The 24305-nt window shown below is 43.6% G+C and overlaps 2 protein-coding genes across 4 annotated transcripts in view; one reads left to right on the top strand and one right to left on the bottom strand.

The window, feature by feature from the left end:
* Nucleotides 1–13357, top strand: part of CP (ceruloplasmin) — a 48090-nt gene extending 34733 nt beyond the window's left edge. The window contains exons 14-19 of the mRNA XM_084847255.1: nt 1578–1706; nt 5869–5975; nt 6390–6615; nt 7684–7823; nt 10296–10459; nt 12151–13357. Coding sequence (XP_084703381.1) covers nt 1578–1706; nt 5869–5975; nt 6390–6615; nt 7684–7823; nt 10296–10459; nt 12151–12181 — 797 coding nt within the window. The 3' untranslated portion in view covers nt 12182–13357. The remainder of the gene's footprint in view (nt 1–1577; nt 1707–5868; nt 5976–6389; nt 6616–7683; nt 7824–10295; nt 10460–12150) is intronic.
* The window catches only part of HPS3 (HPS3 biogenesis of lysosomal organelles complex 2 subunit 1), a 29785-nt gene continuing 17727 nt past the window's right edge, over nt 12248–24305 (bottom strand). Inside the window, exons 10-17 of one of the 3 annotated variants that reach the window (XM_084847258.1) lie at nt 23057–23237; nt 21147–21377; nt 19786–19971; nt 18530–18718; nt 16321–16428; nt 14830–15036; nt 13552–13642; nt 12248–13275 (exon numbers count right to left, since the gene is read on the bottom strand). In XM_084847258.1, the coding sequence (XP_084703384.1) occupies nt 13148–13275; nt 13552–13642; nt 14830–15036; nt 16321–16428; nt 18530–18718; nt 19786–19971; nt 21147–21377; nt 23057–23237 (1321 nt within the window). In that variant the 3' untranslated portion in view covers nt 12248–13147. The remainder of the gene's footprint in view (nt 13276–13551; nt 13643–14829; nt 15037–16320; nt 16429–18529; nt 18719–19785; nt 19972–21146; nt 21378–23056; nt 23238–24305) is intronic. The other 2 variants (XR_014789599.1, XM_084847256.1) reach the window with 2 other exon arrangements.

Genomic DNA, 24305 nt, shown 5'->3' with positions numbered 1-24305 from the left:
AGCGAAGGGAGGTTTACCTGGATTTTTTCAAGAAATTAGCTTTGGTGTACTTTGGTCCACGCAAGGCTCCATGAGTGAGTGCGCTGCTCCGGTATAAGTCACTTCACAGAACATACTTCCAGGTGGGGTGGGGGGATTGGAGTAAACGTCATCAGACTAGCAGGGGTCGCTCAACCAATAAGAGAGCCTCCCCCCATCCAGGCTCTCCTTTTTCCTCCCCCGGATACTCCCATAAAGTGATGGATGGAAGCTTCGCTTCATTGATCACAGTGGGAGTTACTTCTGAGGAGATCCCTTCCCCAAGCTATGCCCGAGTCCACCAATTGTTTTTTATTTCTCCCCCTCTAAAACCACTATCACACTTTGTTACTATTGCGCAATAGCGCTAATGCACTAAAGTGACATGGTGAGAGAAACGAGGCATAGCTGTTGCTAGACCAATGCGTGATAGTGACCTAATGACATTAAAAAACCCTTCATAGGTGTGATTTTTTTAAACCTTCCTTTCTGGATGGGTGAGTTCTTTCATGTCTCTATGCCTCTATCACACATTTGCTGTATCACGCAAGTGCTCAATTGCATGATAGAGCAAATGTGTGATAGAGGCATAGAGACATGAAAGAAATCACCCATCCAGAAAGGAAGAAGTTAAAAAAAATCACACCTACGAAGGGGTTTTCAGTGTCACTAGGTCACTATCACGAATTTGTCCAGCAATAGCTATGCACCCGAATAGTGGCGGTGGTGAGATAGGGGATTGTCCAGGCATTGCTGGACAAATGTGAGACAGTGACATACTATAGCAAGCTAGGAGGGAGGTGTAGGTACTGCTGACAAAAGCGTTATTTCAGTTTAACACTTTAATTTTTTAAAAGAAGTTAGAGGCTGCCTGGAGCACACCTATACTTTGCAGGGATGGCCACCAGAGTTTAATGGTAGGCGAGGTGAAGTGAATGCCATGAGGTAGCGGAGAACACTGATGGCCAGCCCTGAAATGGCAGAAACAGTGGGGAAACAGAGGTGGGGAAAACATTGGGAAAACATCCCTTGACTGGGGTCAGTGAGGTGAAAGACACGCCCCTGGGCAGGGCTATCATGCCAGAGAAAACGCAGAGGGTGGTGCACACCACAACAGAAGGGCAGAGAAGCCGAAGTAAGGAAAACAATTGGACTAACAGTAGTCTCAGAAGAACCAGTTTTTTGGCACAAAACTCTGGAGTGGCTGCGAGATGGTCATGACGTCATGTATCCCTAATGACATCCAAACGCAGCCAGCTTGAATTTGCTTGTGGAGACACCTCCCCACCCTGGTTTATGACTTGTGGATGGAGTTTTAAGACTAGTGTTTCACATGCTGGATTCAGTCTAGAGAAAAAGTTAAGCTTGTCACCATTTAATTAAAGTCAATTGAATTTAAGCACACAGTTGTGCTTAAAAGCCCTAAAAATGTAAATGTGTCATAAGCGTGCATTTCATCTGCACTGATGTATTATTTGCAGTTTTATACCCCTGAGCACGTCGATATTTCCTTTTATGCCATGTCTTTTATAGCATCATTGTTTTTTCCCTCTCCAAAGGTCCCCTCCTTACTGCATATGTTGGAGATGAAATTACAGTTGTTTTAAAAAACATGGCCTCTAGACCTTATTCTATCCATGCACAAGGAGTGAAAACTGCCTCTCCGAATGTAACGGAAACCAGTCCAGGTAATTGTATTATTTATTATTTCTTTCTCCTGTCTCATCTTAGGTGCTAAGGGTAAGTGATAACAGAGGAATAAAAATAACAGAAGTAGAAAGATGGTAAAACACTCCGCTAGTAAAAACCCATAATTACTTAACTCTGCCTATTTAATTTTAGCAAAAGAAAAAAAACACCTGATGTTTGGGGGGACTATAGCTCAGTGAGAGATCACTGCGCAAGGTTCCCAATTCAATCCCTGGCATCTCCAGGTAGGGCTAGGAAATAATCCTGCCTGAAACCCTGGTTGGCCACTACCACTCTGACTTGGTATAAACCAACTTCCTATGTTCCTAAGATGCTTGGATTTGGGCTTTGGTGAATCCAGGTCAAGGGAGTTTTGTAGCTGTGCAGCTAACAAGAATGCCTCTGTTATGCTCCACATGATACTGATTTTTGGCTGTTTTCCGCAATATTTCTGTACCTGAATAAAAAAGACATGTAGATTCTGCCAAATATGAATGGTGCCCATGTGTATTTTGTGGTGTTTTTCTCTTCCGAATACTCAAAAGTGTGGGTCTGATCCTTTTCTCATTTCTGCGTGTATGCTTTTTGAAGGGAAAAATCAACAACTAATGTAGACATTCCCCGTTCACGCTTCACAGAGAGTTTGTATATAAGTATATGTATATATCTAGTCAGTGGTGTAGTGGAGGCAGGGCTCACAGGGATGCAGCCTCGGCACTTTTTCATTAGCAGGGACTCTGATTTCATCTGCCACCCCTGCCCCCAGAATTCCCTGTTCCCTCTGAGCTTAGCTGCGATCCTCACTGTAGCTGTGGGGGGAATGAATTTTCCAAGTAACAATATATTGTTCCATGCTGGAATGCAAAGCATTTGGGATGACTTGGTCTAGAATGGGCAATTAAGACCTATTTGCTTTACCAAAGACGTGCTCCTGGTGGAGATGAAAACTCCTAGAACTGGTTTGTTGATATGGATCGACACAGCTGCCTGACATTTTTGGACTGCCCTTGGAGACTGTCACAATAAGCTCCTGCATTTCCAAATTTACCACTACACCACTGTGTGTGTGTGTGTGTGTGTGTGTGTGTTTCAATCCAGCTGGGTGTGTGGACGTTTCTGTTGGAGAGGGAGGGGGGAGATATAATGAAGGAGCTTAGGAAAGGCTAATGGGTAATTTTTGGGCGCTAAGGAAGTGTACAAGGGGGCTGTTTAAATGAGAAGGGATCTGTCCATGAGGGCTGAGTTGAGAGGGTGAAGGTTCCATAGAGTATCATATTTTGAAAACCTAAAACGTTTGTGATTGAATGAGTGAGTGAGTGGGTGAGAAAGATTTTAACACCTCTGCATTTTTTCTCAGACATCCATTTGAAATACCACTGCCTTACTCTCAGCTGCACTGTTTTTGGATCCCAGTTGAAGGCTGTATATCTTACAAGGTTGTATAATCTTAGAAAGGGCGTGTCTGTGAAGGGGCGTGGCTGTGACTGTCACAAAGGGACCCTGCGCGTCTGAATTTGCCACTACACTACTGTACCTAGCGCAGAAAGCAGCAAGTGAAAAGCACAGCATGAAGAGCAGTTTATTGTCAGAGTGATGAACGTCAGGCCCGCAGGCCAAATCTGGCCCCCTGGGGTCTTAATCTGACTGTCCGGGGTTCCCCAGATGGCCATGCCTCCATTCCCTGGCCTCACCCCTTTCCCCTGACTGCCAATCATGTGGTGGTTTCCTGACTTCCCTGCAGTTTTTTCCCCAATTCCTCAAGTTTAAAATGATTCTCCTAAGGCTTAGGTACTGGAAGTAAGAGCTTTGAGCTAAAATATGCTGGTGTTTTGGCCCCACCTCTTTTGCCCCCACCCACCACTGCAATGCAGGCTCCCAAGAACTTCTCTGAAATTGGCCCTCAGGCTAAAAGAAGTTTAACACCCCTGGTTGACTATATAATGCTGAGACTATTTTTTAAAAAGAAAAAATCAGTGAACTGTTGTTACATTTTCAGAATTAGAAGCTTATTACTAGAACTTTTTAGTAGCACCAGCAGAGGATCCTGCAATCATTGCCTTTAGCCATGAAAACAGGGTTTGGCACAGCAAGGCCAGCCCAAGACATTTTGCCGCCTGAGGCAAAATACAGGATGGTGTCCTCCTCCACTCCGTGTATAGAAGGCGACTGCAGCTGTGTCTTACTTCAGTAGTGGCAACAGGATTGCATCCTCCACACGTGAAGATACCAGGTTGGTTAGGGGTGCCAGACAGCCCATGTGGCACACACAGCTCTGCCCTCCAAGAGACTAGAATGGCCAGGGGGCTCAGGAGGAATAGCTGATGGGCCACTGCTTCCCACCATGTGCCACCTGAGGCAGTTACCTCACTGCGTAATCGTAGGGCCAGCCCTGTGGCACAGGAACAGCCAGCTGCTATGGTACAGCTCGTGATTGATGCTACAAGAAAACCAAATCTATAAAGTCATATATGAACATATGAAGCTGCCGTATACTGAATTAGACCATTGGTCCATGTAGGCCAGAATTGTCTACTCTGATTGGCATGGGTTCTCCAGGATGCGGTGATGGGAAAGGTGATGGGAAGGAATTCTTTTCCATTACCATCTACCTGATCCGTTCAGTTGGAGATGCCAGGGATTGAACATGGAACTTTCTACATGAAAAGCATATATTCTCCCTCTGAGTTCTCGTCCTTCTCCCCTTCTCCTTTGAGAAGCTAACATCTTTAAACGTTACAGCCCCCATCTGAAGGCCACTTTAAATCACTTGACTTGGTGGCTGTTACCACATGGTGAACTATTCATGGTGAACTGGCTCCCTGGGCATATTTGGTGACTGTCACCATGCCATCACAGATAGCCATAAGGAAAAAGGCTTGCAATGGTATGGTAAAAATGGCACAGTGAGCATGCTCAGCCTCTGTGCACAACTTGAAGAAAGCTGTCACATGGACCAATTAAAACTGCCACCACATGGTAGCTGTAACTGATAAAGTGGCTCAAGGCATGAAACAAGCCAAACCTAAGAGTGATACAAACATGTCCAGTGCAATCCCATACCTCAGAAGCAAGACCCATTGAATTCAATAGGACCTACTCCCAGGTAAGTGTGTATAGCAGGGCTGGACAAATTCCAGGGGTTGGGGGGATGCATTGCCCCCCTGGACCACCCTCCCCCTGGGATGCACTCCTGCTGCTGCCGAATATGCTGCTGGCAGGAAAAAAAAAAAGGCTTTGGGTTGCCTCCTAATTTCAGCTGCACCTGAAAAAAGGGGCTATTTTCTTTAAAGTAGGTCCTTTTTGCCATCGTGGCCACCACGCCACTGAATTGGAGCTCTTCTCTTTTAAAAGGAGCCTTCCCCCCCCCCCATGTCACTGCTACCATAGGAACATAGGAAGCTACCTTGTACTGAGGCAGACCATTGGTCCATCTATCCCAGTATTGTCAACACTGACAACAGCTCCTCAGTTTCAGGCAGGATTTTTCCTGCCCTTCTGGAGATGCCAGCGGGATTGAACCTGGGACCTTCTGCATGTAAAGCAATGTTCTACCTCTCTCCTAAATTTTGGAGGTGTGGTAAGACATGGGGGCGTGCACAAAAAAAGCCAGGGGTGACCACACATGGCTGGTGGGTTGCATATTGCCCACCCCTGGTGTATATGATTACAACCTTAATTATCATAAAAATGAAAAAAAGAAATGAAACATAATGAAAAACATAGAATAAAAATAGCAATAAAATTATTCTTAATGTTGCAGCAGTACTAAAATGACCAAATCAGAAGGTCCCCTTTCTGCTTAAGGAGCATACTTTGACTTAGTGGTTTGTGGCTTAAGATGGAGCAGTTTAGAGAGGAAAGATAACAATAATCCAGCCATCCTGTTTGGTGTGGGAGAGGAAGCTCAAGAGAAATATCATTAGTAAAATAGGAGGCCATCTGTCCCTCATCCTTTCTTTAAGCTGCAAGGACTCTGTCCTCCATAGTGTGTTGTCTTCAGCATGCTTCAATTGTCATTTGGGGAGAGGGATAGCAAAAAGGTCCATGACTGACAATTTCCTGTTTTTCTAAAGTAGATGATGGGGAAAAATATGATTCAGAAGCTGTAGGGTAAACCCATATCTACACATTTGTTAAAACATTAATACCTATTTCCCTCAGGTGCAGTAAATCAGTATGTCTGGGAAATCCCGGAGAGGTCTGGTCCTGAAGAAGAGGACTCTGATTGTATCCCTTGGGCATATTATTCAACTGTGGATAGAGTTAAGGTAAGCCGTTAATGGCTGTGATCAAATTTTGTTCTCTTTCCAAGACACTTCTAAACCAACTGATGGGAGCTGGAGAGCTATCAGTCTGTTATTTTAAGGGGGTGGGTACTGTAAATGTGGAGTCTGAGGCTGAAATTGTTTTTTAAAGCCCTTCAAACGTCTTTGCTTGGAAGTGGCAGAGGGCCATTTTGGCATAAACCAACTTCCATCTATAAGGTTTATAATGGATGCAAATAAGGGGTTGGGTCTAGACTAAGTTAGTTGCACTTGGGTCCTGGGTTAATCAGTGAATTAACTTAGTCAGGATCCAACCCATTAAATATACTTTAGTAATGTTGTTGCTTGCCCCCAGGTATTTGATATAGGGGATGCTATTTCTCCTTTCCAAGTAATGATATTGTTTTGTGCTTTCAGGATCTCTACAGTGGATTAATCGGGACACTCTTAGTCTGTCGCAAGCAACCACTTTTGCATTCACTTTCACATTCACTTTCACATGCAAGACAGTTTGCTCTTCTTTTTATGGTGTTCGATGAAAATGAGTCTTGGTACTTGGATGAAAATATCAAGACCTATTGTGCCAATCCAGAAGGTGTGGACAAAGATAATGAGGAGTTTATAGAAAGCAATACCATGCATGGTATGTATGTGAATGGAATATTTCCAACACTCAGAATTACTAGTCATGAATCAGTACTGAGGGATGTCATACCACCATCTCGCAGCAGCTGAATAATCAATAACTGGGACGAAATGCTCCTGTTTGTCACCCTTACCATATTCATACCTTTGATACATTTATGCTAGTGCTGGAACATCCTTCGATATTACCCATAGTGCTAACCATACCAGAGCGTCAGAGGCATTGTTTCGCAATACAATATCGATTGCATTAAGGATAACATCCAGCATTGCCCCTCTCTTCATCAATGGATTGGTGTAAGCTCCTTCTGTGGTAGGAATGTGTTTTGCAGGTGCTGTTGAATGGGAGAAAGCATGACAGCAGTACTGCTTAGTGGCAGCTTCACCAGCACTAGGGTCAGGCCACAGTAGACCATTACATATCCTCTTGCTCGAGTCCTGGGTTCTTTATGCCCAACAGTATGAACACAGTCACTGCACCTCAGCTCATAAGGTCATATTGTTACAGTTTTATCAAAGTAGGACTCTAATTTTTTATTGTAAGAATTTATTTAGGCCTCTGCTCATTTCTGGGGCTTGCAGCAATCCTGTGCACACTTACCTAGGGGTATGCTGTATTGATCACAGTAGTTTTTACTTCTGACTAAGCATGTCTGGGAGTGCACTGCATGCCTGGGCTACAGATGTGTAAAATACCTAGGTGGGATTCCATTTATGTTGTCAGGAGTCATTGATTTTCACAGGAAATCTAGTTACAATGGTGGCCTTCAGCGAGTCATCTCTGTGCCACCACAATTGTTAGATGGAATCTTACACAGGCATAGGATATTTTTTTAATATATGCACATTTCTCTTGAACCACATTGCATCATTGGTAATATATTCTATAGTAGCTGTGTGAATAGTATATTAGGATGACACTGGCCATGGTAGGTTGGGATGATGGGAGTTGCAGTCCTCAATCAGGCCACTAGATTAGGAAAGTCTGGACTAGTCAGTTGTGAAGGCATTTTATTGAAGAACAGGTAGCTCTTTTGCTTTCAGTATTTCAACCTCTTTCCCTTAGCCATTAATGGAAAACTGTTTGGAAACTTACATGGTCTCACTATGCACGTCGGAGATAAAGTCAGCTGGTACTTGATAGGAATGGGGAATGAAGTAGATATGCACACGGTACACTTCCACGGCCACAGCTTCAATTATAAGGTAAAGACTATTACTTGTGTTCCTGCTTTTTATTTTAAAACTGGAGGAAAGGTACACATTTTGAAAGACCGCCTTCTCCCATACCAGCCTACCCAGTTCTTAAAATCTTCAGGAGATGCCCTTTTTTGAGGCCGCCACCTTCAGAGGTGCATTTGGTGACAACCTGCGAGGGTGCCTTTTGGGTGGCCGCTTCCAGGGTGTGGAACTCCCTCCCGAGGGAGGCTATGTTTGCTTCCTCTTTGCTGTCCTTCTGCCGGCAAGCAAAGTCCGCTTTATTCAAGAGGGCGTTTAGCCTGTAAGTGGGGTGTGTTGCATCAGGTGCTGTTCTTAATGCCTTTTTCCCTGTAATTGTTATGGTTTTATTATATTTTATTGCATTGTTTTTTTTTTCATCAGTTTGAATTGGTTCTGTAAGCCACCTTGAGTGCCATTTTTGGTAGAAAGGTGGAGTACAAAATAAATAAATAAATAAGCAAGCAAGCAAGCTTTGGACACAGCTTAGTTTTAATCCCAAGTCAACTGAACATTCAGAGCTACTTTTTGTACAGTGGCCCCTCTAGTCCCAGGCTTCTCATTTTGGCAGCACTTCTCCAAGGCTTCCGAGCAGTATATTTCCCAGCATCTGCTACCCAAGATGCTGGGGATTGAACCCAGCCTCTTACCCCTGGGACACAGCCCCTTCCCCCAAATGGTTCACCTCTTTAAAGGGGTATGCTCACTTCAGTACACTGAAGCTGAGATGTAGCTCTTGCGGGACTTTTTGCAAAACATAGGCTGTGTTTTGCTGCAGTGCTTATTTTTCTACAAAGTATGGCTGTATAAGTTGAGTAAGGGCACAATGCTATGCATGTTTAGACAGAAAAACGGCCTACAACTCTCAGCATTCCCCAGCCAGCATGGCTGGCTGGGGAATGCTGAGAGTTGTAGGCCGTTTTTCTGTCTAAACATGCATAGCATTGTGCCCTAAGTGCCTTAACATCCCATCAGCCCCCCTTGTGGTAGATCTGGAAATAGTTATTGGCCAGGGCTTTCTATCTTAATTCAACTGAAAGGCAACTTGTGAGAAAGGGACAAAGGGTTAAGGCCAGGGGCAGGGAACTTTTCTGGGCCTGAGAGCTGCATTGGCTACTGATAAGCACTTTGGGGGCTGCATGCCATACTGGGGAGACATACTCCTTCCACTCACCCTATTCATGTGCAAGCCACATGGAAAGGCAGTTAATTGCCCTTGGAGGGAAAGATCACTGTCCCCCCTACCCCCCACCCCCAGGCAGTTTGCTTCCCTTCCGCTCTGTGTGATGAGAAAGCCACCGACTGGGGAGAAGAGCTTTTCCCTGCCTAGGGAGAGGGGCAAGCCAGGGGAATCTCTGAGGACTGTATCTGGCCCATGGGCCAGAGGTTTGCAATGCCTGGGTTAAGGGCTATAGTCCCAACCTTCACTTCTCAAAGTGGCCTACTGGCAACTCCAATGTTACAGCCAGTGTTTTTACCTCAGAATTGGCATGGTAGGGGCAGGGGTGGGGCTAGACATGTCCCACTTGCTGGTTTCCAGTATAGATGGTTGACTGTAAATTGTAGTGGAGGGTAAATAGCCATGGATGTTTAGTTGCATCTCCTTCTGGTAATGTACCAGGACTTGGCAAGTGGCACTAATAAGGAATCTCATCACAGTAAATGGGGCGGGGTGGGGCAGGGCAGCTCAGCTCAGCTCAGCTCAGGCCGCTCCTGCTGTTTTGGCTTACAGCCCTAGCCAGCATAGCCAATGGTGCGGAATCTTGGGAGTTGTAGACCAAAACATCTGGAGGGCCACAAGTTGCCCACTCCTGGATTAGGGGGATGTCCAAGCAAGATAGTTTCATAGCAATACCGTTTTCGTTCTTGACTTCTGTTAACGAAAAAGAGGAGGACTTCAGACCACCAATCGCACAGACATGGTTTTGGAGAGAGGTGATGTCTTAGACATTTGAATATACCTTGGGCAACTCTTCATGTTTAATATAACTTCGGCACTATGATAATGAATGTGGATGTTTATGCACTATAATCAGCATTTGTACTCTAAAGTATTGTGTAAAGTTTTGCTTACATATCTGATGAAAAATGTTAATAAAAATACTTATATCACTGGCATTCTTAGATATAGTTATAAGTGCTTTCTATGCAAAGCCATTCAAACTTCCACAGAAATATTCGCCACTCACTGGGAAGTACCCAGGTGATGCTATCACTAGCGTAAACAACCCCTAGTGCAACACCAGTGGTGCTTGTAGGCATGATGGGAAACCTGTTGCACCAGCAAGTGCTATTGGCGTTGCTCTAGAGGTAGTTTACACTAGAGCAATGTAATTTACATTAATGGTAATGTCACGTTGGATACTGCCCATTAGATTTCTTCCTTCCAATTAATTAGTAAAGCAGTGCAAGAAATCCTTCAACTGATAGAGTGGTGGTTTTGTGTTTTTGCTCCAAAAGCTCACCAGAAAGTACCGGGCAGATGTCTTTGATCTGTTTCCTGGGACATTCCAAACTGTTGAAATGAAGCCAGACAGTCCTGGGACCTGGTTACTGCATTGTCATGTGACTGACCATATCCATGGTGGCATGGAGACTCTCTATACGGTCCTCGCAAGAGAAAGGTAAGTAGTAACCAATCAATTTTAAGAACAGATGTTTCACTTACAAGGCTACTACTAAGCAGAGGCATTAAGATACGAGAGGAAGACGCATACTGTATAAGAGCAGGGCCAGTGGAACAGATGTGGTGAAGGCTTATGAAATAGGCTATTTCTAGCCTCGTAAGTAGGAGCTCTTAGTTTAAGTTGGATTTCCTTAATAGGTTTGATGTTATGATTCATGTAGCTCTTCTTGAAGGAATTTTTGTCTACCTCAAAACTGAATTTGGGTCCTTGTGAAAATATGTTTTCTCTGTTCTCCAAGAATACTGGTCCACTCTAAACAAGAAGCTGTAGAAATATAGCACCTGTCCTGCATCAGAAGAGCTGGCTGAAGTTACGCAGTGCCAGCTGCAGGATTGGAATTCACTCACTTTTTGCCCACTTGCTCATCCATCTATGGCTACAAAATGCAAAATAGGATGGGAGTAGTTAACTTTGAGTCAACCCCCCACCCCACCCTTTCTGTGCCAGTATTAGATACTGGGGGAGGACCATGCGGTGCACTAAGTAACTTCCACGAACCTGGTTTCTGTGGCAGCCTATGCACATTAAGGCCATCCTGCCACGCTGCTTACCAGTTTCGACCTTCACAAGAAGTTTATACAAAATATATTAGGGATGAAGGCTTTTGCTGTTGGTGCTGGGCAGGATGCATCCATAGCACAGAGCTTCGCCTATTGGGTGGTATAGAAATGAAATAAAAAAATAGCACAGCTCAGTTCTCTGGAAAGGAAACTGTAAAGTGAACAGGACTGCTGTAGTGTAGCATGGCTGGTGATTAAATGGGAATAGCCTATGCATAGGCCCCAGATACGACACCAGTGCAACATCCAAGAATGATGTAGCTGAAACCATGTCATGCAAGGAGTGCTTGTGGTACAAGTGGCAGGGATGTCATGCACTCCTTCTATGTTGCTTGTTCTTTTTGAGCTGCCCTGGTATTGCTGGTTAAACCTAGGATATGAACTTGCTTGCTGTGGTGCAAGCATAGGTGTAGTGGCCTACCCGTAGAATCAGACTTCAATAAAACAGCAGGGACTGTTCAAAATGCTTCTACAGTACTCAGTTGCCTGTTTCACACATAATAACCCATGGTTTATTTAACCCATGGTTCATTGCCCTACCTAGGGTCTGTCTGGCAGACAATCAACAGGCCTCTGTTTCCCTCCTCATTTGGTTGTTCGTTTCCCTCCTCCCTGTATCCCAAATGCTGTAGTACTAGCATATAGAGCTGCTGGGGTTTTTTTTGGCCACTCTTGCCTGCCACCTCTGTAACCTGGCAAAACAATCCATGAACAACCCATGGTTCTGGGTTTATATGTAACAACAACCCATGTTTTAAATAACAACCGCCACAAAACCATGGGTTCTCTTTCTGGGATGTTTATGGTTAACAGACCATGGTTAGTTAGCATGGCCACATTCACACATTATGACAACCAAGCATTCAAGAACACACACCATGGGCTAGAGTTATGTATGAACCAGTCATTGTGTTAAATTATCAGCCATGACAAAATGAATGAAAGCATTAAATGTAATAGCAGCTCATGATAATGTCTTCAGAGTATAATACATACATTAAAATATGCATTAACTCAAATCAAAGGTTAATTTGAAAACTCACCGAATTTACTTTTTATCATCTACAGCACTGAGAGGGCAAGTGAAGGTGGTTCGTGAGCTACACTCTCATCACTGAATGGCTTTGGGGGAAAAAATTATCTACTACGACAAGATGAGCTATTCAACGTTGATTTCCAAGTGATATATTTTAATCCAAAGTGATCATAACAAAAATAGGACTTCTAAACAAAACGAGTTTAGCAATGTCACAGAAAGAATAATTACTCCTTTTGTCCTAATCATTTCACAGCAATTCTGTTAAAGAAACCTTTTTTAAAATGTCCTCTATAGAAATAATCCAAGTTTGAAGATTAATCATACTTTATACAAATTGTAAATATAGAGAGGGAAAAATTTAAAGGCAGATTAAACAGCATTTGTCATTATTGGTGCAGAAAGACTGTGATGCTAGATAGGCCCAGCTTATAAAATAGCTCCACCACCATCTTGAAGATGAAACAGGACACTGTAGATCCAATCCAGATATAAACTCCTTGCTCTGGCGCTGCAGAAGTGAAGCCAAGGTGTATGAGAAGTTGCTCTCACTTGTATTCATGGTTGTAGGGACAGTGAAACATTCCTTTGGATGCCAGATATCGGATGTTTGGACTGTTAAGACAATCCAGGACACACTGATGCTTAGAAAAAGAAAAACCTGAATTACATCCATAACAAAGGTATCTTTAGAATGTTTACCTAGTGCAGAATTTGGTCCACCATTTCCATCTAGCTCACTTTCAACACCAGCAGTTTAGCAACTGTAAAGCTATCGCCAGGAAAAACAGTAAGAAGATGCTCTGTATAATGTTTTGGAGTTATCATTAACAGGGATTTCAGGCCAGAGCGGAACTAGGCAAAGCCTTTGAAAGCAACATTAAACCCCACTCTTCCCCTATACATGGGGAGATGCTAGGAGATCAAAACACCTAAAGTTCTAAATTTATTGCTGCATTGTGAGGTGTCCATTTGAATACTTCCCCTCCCAAAGGTTTGCTGAAGATCATGCAATGCTCCTGGTTGTGTTTAGGTCATTAGCCTCTTTTTGCTGCATTGAAGCAGGTGTGGCAGGAAAAAAGCTACATTCCCATCTTCTGGTAAAACATTAATGAAGTCCCTCAGTTCCAGTTCCACAGCAATGACAGCTAACGTGTCTGGATAAAGAAGATACAGATACCATGTTTAAACACAATGTCACCAAATCCTTAGTATGCCTAATTAAATTTAGCCCCTCACAATGTTGTGATGTTATGCAGAAGTGTGTGTATCTACCTAACAAAAACATCCCATCTGCACCAAATCCAATACTTCAATACATTTCATTACAGTGCCGGTCCCCTGCAGCATCCACCCATACATCTGAAAACTTCAATTCACTGCAAAGCCTCTTGCCTGTCCACAAACCTCCAAGTAAAAGCACATCTGCATACCTTGCAAGGATGACAGGAGTACAGGATAGTTATAGCCAGCTTGTCTGGTTCTCTTGCAGAGCTCAGGAAGGAGTTTGTTCCACCACAGAGCCTAAGCCAGCCATGAAACAAGACCCAAAGAGAAAGTCAAAGAGTGCTATGTCTGAATTAATCCACCCTCTTCACTGCTTAACACAACATTTTAAAAAGCAACAAATCACAGTAACTGGTGTCTTAAGTGGAGAGATGTTTATATGCCAGAATGCTTTTTATATTTGCAAGGTATAACTTGGCATGATTGCTTTAAAACTTAATAACAGTGAAAGTGATGATAGCTCCCTCTAGTGCAATTAAGAGGTCAGAGAAAAGGCAAGCTCATGTGATTCAAGAACGCAGAATACAGAGCAATGTAATCTGAGCCAGGAGAAGCTGAATTGTGGGACCTGCATTATAAACTCATGCAATTTAGGTTTGCATATATTTGCTTATTTTGCTTAATTTATTCCCCCCTCCCCCTTTCATAGGATGGTGCAAGGAAAAATGCAGGATACTGAAAATGCTGCCCCAGCTCCATTCTAGGTCTCAGACCGATTTCCCTAACCTGGTGCCCTCCAGATATTTTGGACTACAGCTCCCAGGATTCCTGATCATCAGCCATCCTGACTGGGGCTGATGGGAGCTGAAGTCCAAAAGGTACTAGGTTGGTGAAGGCTGGTATAAGATTTCACCAGGCACTGTTCTTTCAAGCCTATTTCAGCATCCCAGCACAATGTCAAATTCCATACTTGCATGAGATGACTTCAGCACGACCTACATACTATGTTGCAGATGGAACGACAATACCCTTCAATAACAATGCAACATTCAGCAAACACTGGGTATATGTGACATTCCAGGAGAGCAGGAGCATAATTACTTTGTAACATGGAAGTGTGACAAGGCAAAGTATGCCTGGGAACCATGGCTAGGGAAAGTGCAGCAGGAAAGCAATAAAACGGTCTCCTAGGTGTGCTAGTGTGTGTTCCTGAAAGTATGCCAATTTCATCTTCCCAACAGAACACCATGTGAAAGAAAGGCTTGTTCAACATATGCTTTAACTTTGCTCAGGCTTTAAAAAAATATTGGATAGATGTGCTTCATTAAACACATTTTAAACAAATGTTTGGGAAACTGAGCATGTTAAAGGAAAGGCATTACCAAAACAAACAGCTGTATGAACCCCTCTGCAGTGTTTTGTTTATGGGTTTAAGGAGAAAGGACAACAGAGCAAAGACTAAAGTAAAAGTTATTCAAGCTCACCTGACGTTCATCCTTCAACTCATGCTGTGCATAGGGTATGACTGCTTCAGGGCATATCTCCAGAAGTTTATCAATGGTTCTCTCATATTGTCCTAACCGTGTACTGCAAAGAATATGGATGCTCAGACCAGAAATAGTATCTTCGGGAAGGGTTTCCAAGAATGGCAAAATGGAAGGTATATTGAAGGATGGACCACATAAGAGAGACTGAAGGAAAGTGAGGAAACAGACACATTATATTTGGAATTTAAGACAAAATGGGGGAAGCCCCAAGCCATACCAGCCTTGATTTGGACTTTCTGAACACATCCACTATTAAAAAAGTTATGCAGATAATACAGTTCTCCCTGAAGCAATGTTTTCAGCTTTAAGAACCGTTTGGCAGACCAGGTAAGCCACAAAATATTGAAGCAGATGCAAGTTTGAATTTGTCTTGTTCATATTAAGCCTTAAGTTACCTTTGCTATTTGCTTGTTGATTCCCTCTTTCAGTGTGCTCTGCACAAAGATTGGAGAAGCAGCAACTGTTTCTCCTTGCACAGAATAGTTTCCCTTATTGCATACTGGGAGATTCCCAGCCTGATCTGAAGCATGCATACATGGAATTCCATCCAGTAAGTCAGCCCAAATGAAACCAGTGGGCTTTACTCTCAGATAAATCAGCTTAAAACTGAAGGGTTTTAAAAGTGTAAGAGAAAAGTCTAGAAAGGCTTTGCATTGCAGTTACCTGATGGGCTAGAGATGCTTCATTTATATGTATCAGCTGCTCCTGGAGAAATCTAATTACCCTCTCATGCCACAATGATCAAACAAGCTTACTTGTGTTTCCCAGGTAGGATATTTTTCATTAAAAATGTGGAAGAAACAACCAATTGGTATTTCAAAGCAGTAATTCTAGATGACAATCTTGTACTTAAGCAGTCATCTGGAAGCCATAAGACAGAATTGCATGCAGGCAAATGCATGGAATTGCACACAGCTGAGTGACCAAGCTGGCGTGGGGAGGGGCATGGAGCGCTCCATCCTTCCTCTGTGCTCAAGTACAGAAACAAAGTAGACTCCCAGATGTGGAAAGACTCCTCCCTCTGTATCCAGCATAGAGGCTGTTGGAGGAGGAACAGAATTCTCATTCCCTCTTCTGCCAGCTCCTAGGAGGCTAAGTGTGTGTGTGTGTGTGGTGGGGGCAGGCTAGTAAATTTTGTGGACCTATTTACAAGGCTGATATATGAAATGGATTACAACATTCGTGTACACCTCTGACAATTAAAGAACAAACACTAGTACAATTTGTTATCTCAGCTGTTACAAAGACAGGTAATGGGGTCTCTTGCTGTCTGTTAAACATCACTGTAAGTTCAGCCTTTCTCCACTCCAGATGAGAAAGCTTGCATGTCTGCATGCAGGCAGCAGCCTAACACGTACCCATGTTCAATGAGATTGAGGTGTATTTGCGGAGAGAGAGAGAAAGATGACAATGAAAATGAAGTCATACCTGTAATTTTGAAAGGTCTTCAGAATTTTTCTGATCAGAAGGAGGTGCTAATGACATCATGAATATAACCCAAGGAAAAATCAGTCCATAATGACCACAAGAATTTATCTGGAAAAAATACAAAATAAAAAGGGGCAAGAAAAAGCCACCAGCACTTTAAGCACTTTTATGCTGGATTCCCAAGTCACATCTAGCATTTACTGCAATGAAGCACCTCTTATTAAACTGGTCATCCTTACTTGACAGCCAATTGTGTATCTAGAAGAACAGATGGATATTTTCACTATCAGTTTTGTAGATATCTTCCTTTACTGCCCATAAACACCTCAAAAAGGTACCAACAATCCCTTTGGATTAAATATACTAATTTGTTTTCATATTGGAGAGAGCGAAGAATTACATGAGCCATCCTCTCTCATAGAATCATAGAATAGTAGGGTTGGAAGGGGCCTACAAGGCCATCGCGTCCAACCCCCTGCTCAATGCAGGGGGTTGGACTCTCCTGTTAGGTATAGCAAGGCCCGCCGGACGTTGTTTGCATTGGTCTTCATAGTTGCCCACATCAGTCAGAGAGCTCCAATGGTGCTGGGGACTGAGAAGACAGGGAAGTAGCATAGAACAAATGCCAGTGTAGAAAACAAATAGTTTTGTATTCGAAGATCAATGCAGGGAAGAGTGGTGTCCTATTTTTCCTGTGCAAACTTAGATTTACAATAGAATGGGTGAGGGATTGAATACTTTGCAATTCATCTCCAAACTACACAAATCTAACTTACGGTGATATGCAGCTATCCTGGAGGCATGGGCAGTTTAGAAGCCAACATGACCACAAGTCACGGGACCAAGGTAGTTGGCCACAAGCATTCCACAGCTCAAGGCTGTGGTTTTTATTTTCGAACATATAAAACTATCACAGTTCTATGTAGGGCACAAATAGTAGATGGGAGTAAAAATGGGTTTGATTTTGGAAAGACGAATAATTGATAGGGCGTTCTCCCCTTCAAGCAAGCAATGATCTTAAGGAATTGTTCATTAAAGGTCAGGGCCACACGCCATGCTTTTGTGACTGAAGCACAAGCCATGGGACTGAGCATGTTTTAAATCACAGCAGTGACTTAAGAGTAAGTTTCTAGCCCCTGGTGTCTGCAAAAGTAAGACCAAAAAATGTGCAAGCTGTCAGGGTGGACACTGAGCCCACAGAATCCCAGAGTAGTTCTGATTCTGAGGAAGAGGAGTCGCTCCTGGGAGAGGAGTGCGTTCCTCTTTCCCAGGGCCAACAGCTGACGGAAATTCCTCCCACCAGCATTCCTAGCTTAGATAGCAGTCCTGGGAGTGACAGAGCGCGGGAAGCAGACTTGGTGGACGCGTGACGCCGACACAGAGAGCAGCGCCAAATGGAGGGCGCAGAAAGGAGGCATAGTGCCCGGTTGGCGTGCAAACAATGGCTGCGCCCAGAGGATCCAAGGGAAAAGGGGAGGGACTCTCCCTAGTCCTTAAGTTCAGGGGGTCTGCCAGTAATTCCCTTTCAAACGGGGACCAACTGTTTCAACGTAGGGCATAGGTACTCTGCTGCTCATATCTAATTGCTAACAGTAGAGGTGTTAAGTTGTAAAAGAGGAATAAAGCTTTGAAAAGAATCCATTTGTCTGTGTCTGGACTTGGCTACTGGATTAGACTGAGAGAGGCCTCCGAGAAGCCCTTGACACAAGCATTGTCTGGTGAAGTCTTAAAAAACAATTCAGGGTAAACCAAAGTTCAGTGATCAAGGCAAGTTTACATTGGTCATTAATCACCCCTTCCTTCTAAGCTGAGAAACTTACTTGCATGCATTCTCTGGGGAGAAACACGGATGGATGGATCTATATGTGTACAGTTGCATGCATGGGAGGGGATGGATAATGCCTTTAAGTGGTATCATTTATTCAGGTTGCAGAATCTGGTTTCCCTTGGTGTTTTATTTTTATTATGCAAAGAGCTCTTTGCATCCTGTACTTAAAAAAATGTGTTCTTTATTTGATGCTATCACTTCACCTTCAGATTTATTTAAGATAGCAATGGGGTTGAGGATTGGCTAAGCATCAACACAAAGAGTTAACAAAGCGCTGTTTTCATACGTTATTGTTTTTGGTATGCACCTGCCTGCATACATATATTCATTCATTCTCTCTCATATACACACACATGGACAGACACACATAGACAGTTTTACCAGATCTTCAGTAGTTTTTAGTGGCTTAGTATCAGGTGACTGCTTCCTTGACAGCCTCCAAATATACTGTGTAGCAAGCTTTAAATGCAGCTCCTGTACAATGTCTTCCTGGGCACATGCTACAAGGAGAGCTTCCCAGAAGTCCACTAAGAGCTGGGGAACAGCATCTTCATCCTTGGCACTCAGCATCTGCATTTCAAAATACTAAAGTGAAGGAGCTGTTAAAAGGTTACAAGCCGCTAGCCCTCTGATATGCAGCACATGTCATCCATGCACACAGCCCACATAACAGCCAAAACAATGGGATTCTCAGAAACATTAAATAGGGTGACAACAGACGTCTCAGTATTCATTTATTGGGCGAAATACAGAGAAAACAGCTAGGTGTGCCCAAGAGCTAGTTTGCAAAATGTGTATTTCAATGTGTGAAGTTCTGACCTAACCGAGGTATGTAATTGCATGGACCACCTTAATATGTGTACCAGGTAGGTCACTGATAAGTCCAGAAACTTCTCCCAGGACGACAGTATTTCTTCCAGTTTGTGATCATGAAAATTGCTGCTGGCCATTAACTATGATCACCTGTTCACACATTAAGTTCACCTATGAATGGATACCCAAGGATGGTTAGGTACAGTTTCCATAGAGTAAAATTAGTGAACTGACTCAGGAGCTATTCCTTGAATTCTGCAAAGTTCTCCCCAGCTGAAAGCAAAGGAGGAAGATATTTGACAGCTATGCTTTCCACAGATAATAGCTCCTTTGGGTACTGAATTAATTATGCTCTTCTCTAGCTGTTTGAGCCTCGTGTGGCGCAGAGCGGTAGGCGGCAGTGTTGCAACCGAAACTCTCCCCACGACCCGAGTTCAATCCCAGCAGAAGCTGGGTCTTGGGTAGCCAGCTCAGGTCGACTCAGCCTTCCATCTTTCCGAGGTCGGTAAAATGAGTACCCAGCTTGCTGGGGGAAAGGTAGTCACGACTGGGGAAGTCAATGGCAAATCACCCCGCTATAGTCTGCTATGAAAACGTCAGTGCAAGTGGCATCCCTCTAGGGGTCAGTAATGACCCAGTGCTTGCACAGGAGGAACCGTTCCTTTTTTCCTAGCTGTTTAGGTAGCTGTATGAGAAGAACTCTGACTTTATATGTAGTTTCTGTCCTTTAATTATGAAGTCTAGGGATGGGAACAGCGCTGTTTGTGAAGTTCTAAGTAAACTGTAAAATGGGCTAAAGCGGGCAAAAATGTTAAGCAACTGGCCTTGATATAGGAGTCTGCTTCTTCAAACTCAATTTTATTGTTCTCATGTAAAGCCAATACTGAAGCCACAAGGAATCCAGGTCTCATCTCCCGGAGGTAAACAGCAAGTGCAGTCGGGATAATTTGCCCTTTAAGTTGCTGTCTTAGAAGTCTTGGCTCCACAATAAAACCACACACCAGCATCATCTGTTGACAAAAAAAGCAATAGAAGATCTAGATCTTGGCTTCTAGCCCTCTATACTTGGAACGAGGGCTGATTCACACTTTATTTTCTGAACTGTGCCACAAACACAGCCCATGGCAAAAAGGCATGTCTAGATCACACCCATCTTTACAGGCCAGTGCAGATGCAACATTCCTTGACTGCTTATCTATGGAGCAGGCTATGGAGTGGCATATTCCCTTGCCCCTCCCCTCCTCCTTTGCAGCCTCAGTTTTCTCTACTAGGCCTAACCACTGTTAAATATTACACTGGTAACATCATTAACCATGGGTTAACTGCTGGGTTGTTTAGTCGCTAACAACCCATTGGTACAGGTTCACATGTCACACTGACAACCTCCAATCGGAGGTTCTTTACAGTAAACAGAAGTGACTCGTGCACAGTGTGCATCCCGGCAACTTGTAGGGGGGTGGACTCAGTGGTCTTATAGGCCCCTTCCAACCCTACTATTCTATGATTCTGTGACCCATGATTTGCAACCGTGATGTGCAAACTAGCTGTGTGGGAAAGGCGATATTTGGGGTAAAGAAGAGGAAGGATATTGAAAGATGCCACAATAAGCCTGTCTTCCAGAAAATTCTCAATTAACGCTAGCCACAGAAGGCTACATTTGGAACGAACCTGAACAGCCATCTACTCCAGACTCCCACCTAACAGGCAGAACTATCCGCTCAAGTGGAGAACAAAACACCAAGACAATCCATTCTCCTCTTCACATGGGCCACAAGCAGGAATGGAGGAACCTGCCTTATACAGAGTCTGAACGCTGGTCCATCTAGTCCAGTATCATCAACATCGATGGGCAGTGGCTACCTAGGAAAACTCAGGCAGTGCTTTCCTGACACCTGCTACCTGATCCTCTTAACTGGAGATACCAAGGATTGACGGTGGGACCTCCTGTATGCAAAGCATGCACTCTACCACCGAGTTACTATTCTTCCTCTATTCCCCGTTTCCACAAAGCAGGGAACAGAGGAAAGCGCCTGCAGGGCAAAAACCTCCAGAAGGCTCTGGCAAATGGTGTACTGTCTGAACGGGGAACAGGATTCCTGCAAGAACTTTTGATTCCCTCTGTTTACGTCCACTGTATGGAGGATCCCTGGACATAAAACTACTGTTATGTACCAGCAGTCTGTACCTCTGTGTAGTTGTCCAGTTCATTTTTACATCGATCCCGATCCCCCATTTCCAGAGCCATAGAAGCCTTGGCGAGTGTCACCACAATAGATGGCACAACCGTTTCTACCATTGTTAGATATTCCATCGCCAGTTTAGGACAGACGTTTTTCAGGCAAGGACTGCAGATGACATGGGGCATCTGGTTTGGCTCGGCAAGGTGAAATATTTGCAGCACTTTTGCTGCCAGTTCCTGGTAAAATAAACAGATGCTTAAAATAAATCTTGGCCATGCTTTCATTTCCAATACAAGGCCTCTCTCCACTCATGAATGCTCCATGCCATTTAACCAAAACACTTCAGGGGTACTAATGGAATAGTACTAATTGCGCTCCCTTAAGAACTACAGTTGGCCTCTCCTCTCTTGGCTTTTAGAAAGACACATCTTTTAAATTTAGCCTTTTAAATTATGTAGTTTTAGGGTGCAATCCTATTCGGGGGCTGATGGGCATCCTATGCCCAGCAGGAGAAGCAGAGGTGATCTTCGCCTCTGCACTCCTCCCACTCTGCATTTTTGCTAGACGGGCTTTTTTGCCCATCTAGCTGGAACTCTGCAGGAAGGAAGCTGGGGAGGCCAAAGGATATTTTGTAAGCTGGTCTCCCCAGCCCCTCCTCCAGAACGGCCCCCTTTCCGTCCTCTCAGAAGTCACTTTTGTGAGCTTGGAGAGGCAGCCAGCGCGGTTCCCTTGACGCTGGCTGTGAAGGGAGGGAGCGGGGAGCTTGGACTCCTGGGTCCAAGGTTGGAGTGCTGGCTGCCTCTCCAGGAATCCGAACTATCCCATGGCCCCTGACACTGCCTAAGGGCCATAGGATTGCTTTCCCTATGTTTTACTGTTTTCAATGTTCTTGTTTTTATTGTGTTATGGTTTTATTGTTTTAAATTGTTGTGCACCGCCTTGATGGCTTTTTAGCAAATAAAGTGGTATATAATCATTGCTAGCAATAAATACATAAAATAATTGATCCATTTCAAAAACAATTTGAAATGCAGGATCAGGCGAAACCATTCTTTGGCTCATTAGCGAAGTGGATGGAAACCACCTGACTCCCTTACAATGCTCTTGATTTGGGACATCTACTTCAAATCTGACTTCCCCATGTACTTATTAGGGAGTCATAGATAAGTCACTCTTTTGGCACAAATAGCGGTGTGCTACATTTTCACACTTTTCACACTGCTTTATATTTGTATAGCTTTTTCTAAGTACTCAAAACACTTCACATAATTCCCTTAGTAATCTTTATAGAAGGACAGTATTATCCCCATTTTATATATTGGGATGATGGTGGAGAGGAAAGAGCCTGAGGCCAATAGGCTTCTCTTTGATTTCTCCATTCATGGCAGAGAGAAGTCTGAGCTGGTGCTACAACACCCACCCTGAAGTCCAGGTAAAAACAAGTCACCTCTTTTTCAGATAAAGAGCTTCTTATTTAGAAGGTGACCCGCCGCTAATGCCTTTTCCTGAACTGGTCTAAACATCAACACACCTTTTGCATCTCATAAAAGGAAGGCGAGCAATATAAAATGGAATATAAAATGTAACTTTCTAAGATTGACAGACAGAAGCTCTTTTTATAAGACCCAATTCAGATGCTACTTTTGGATATTCACACTCATAAAAGTAATTTATTTCACATGAGGGTGACTTGACATGCCAGCAAAAGGCTTACTGACTATGCCAATGGGCAATGCCTGCCATATTTTGAAAAGGTACATCTGGAAGTTGCTTCTGCAAAGATGCCTGCGCTCCCAATTCACAGTTTATACTGCTCACACAAACAGACAATTGTCGCGAGTGAAAGAAACAGCTGAACACAACATGTAAGTCATTTCCTATGACGAAAGGGAGGAAAAAACATCCATTGTCTTACTTCACTCAGCTCCTCGTCTATGTCCTCATAAAGGGAATGATGCAAGTAAAATATAAAGCCCTTTCCATATTTCTGTGCTTTATCTTCAACTGTTGAATCTACTCGCTTCAGAACTTCAGTCATGGATAGACCAGACATCTTGTAGTAAGGCAGTGCAAGGTGGAAGTCTTTGGTGTGAAATCTGAAAATGCAGAGGCCACCCAAAACCACAAGAACCATCATATGAAGATCCATGTATCTTACCAGAAGTGCATTAGAAAGAAAAGAAATGATCTATAAATGTATTGTTACGCTGGAACTAAGGTCATGTTGGCAACAGGTTTACACAGCAATGTGATAGACTGATATTAAACACAGATCCCTACAATAAACTCACTTTTTCCACTGACTAGCAACCAAATTGCTTCTAAAAGGCCATTTGATGCGGAGTGAGAGACGACTCTGTGGAGCATTCAAGAACTGAAGTAACGATAAAGGACCACTATCCTTCTCTATTTTAATTTAAGGTTTCTTGAATTTTCAGTTTAACAAAGACAGTTACAAACTCCAGCCATCACACCTTCTCTTAACATTGCTCACTCCAAAACTCAATGCATTTGCTTAAGACAGAGAGACATGAACACAGACACTAAGGGGAAACAAAAGGAAGATGGGGTGGTGGGGGTGGTGTAAAGGCAAGACCCCTGTTACATTAACTATGGAGATTCTTAACTGTTTATAGTCTTCTCGCATGTACGGAAGACCCCTTCAACAGTGTGGGCAGCTGAGTAGAGGCTCAAGCTGCTCCTTGATCCATATCCCATGTAAATTGTGATTGGGCCAGAAAGCAGTGGCTGCATGTCCCTCCATATGTAGAATTGACTAATGATGCTAGGGGACAACGGTCCTTTTTCCCCCAAATACTTTTTATAGTTTTTATTTATTTGATTTATACCCTGTCTTTCCACAAAGAAAATGGCACTGAAGGCGGCAGAGACCAAGTCGTCCTCGACCTGGCATGCTGCAGACAGGCTGGGCTACAACTCCCATCATTCCGAATCAGCACAGATGCTGGCTGGGGATGATGGGAGTTGTTAGCCCAACTCATCTGGGCTGGGGAAGTCTGGTATATACTATGGGCTCAAGCTGTCCTACTTTCTCTTATTTCTCTTAGCAAAGCTGCAGACCGAGGGCAGGCTGTGACTGTTCTATGCTCACATCTTCAGGAAGATAATAGCCAAAAGCTGTCTTGCAAGGAGATCAGGCTTAG

Source organism: Heloderma suspectum, chromosome 3 (genome assembly GCF_057233095.1).
Source record: "Heloderma suspectum isolate Gila_16-S chromosome 3, 16-S_ref, whole genome shotgun sequence".
Lineage (NCBI taxonomy): Eukaryota > Metazoa > Chordata > Lepidosauria > Squamata > Helodermatidae > Heloderma > Heloderma suspectum.
The sequence above is the reverse complement of the archived record's forward strand: the minus strand, read 5'-3'. Positions and strand labels throughout refer to the sequence as shown.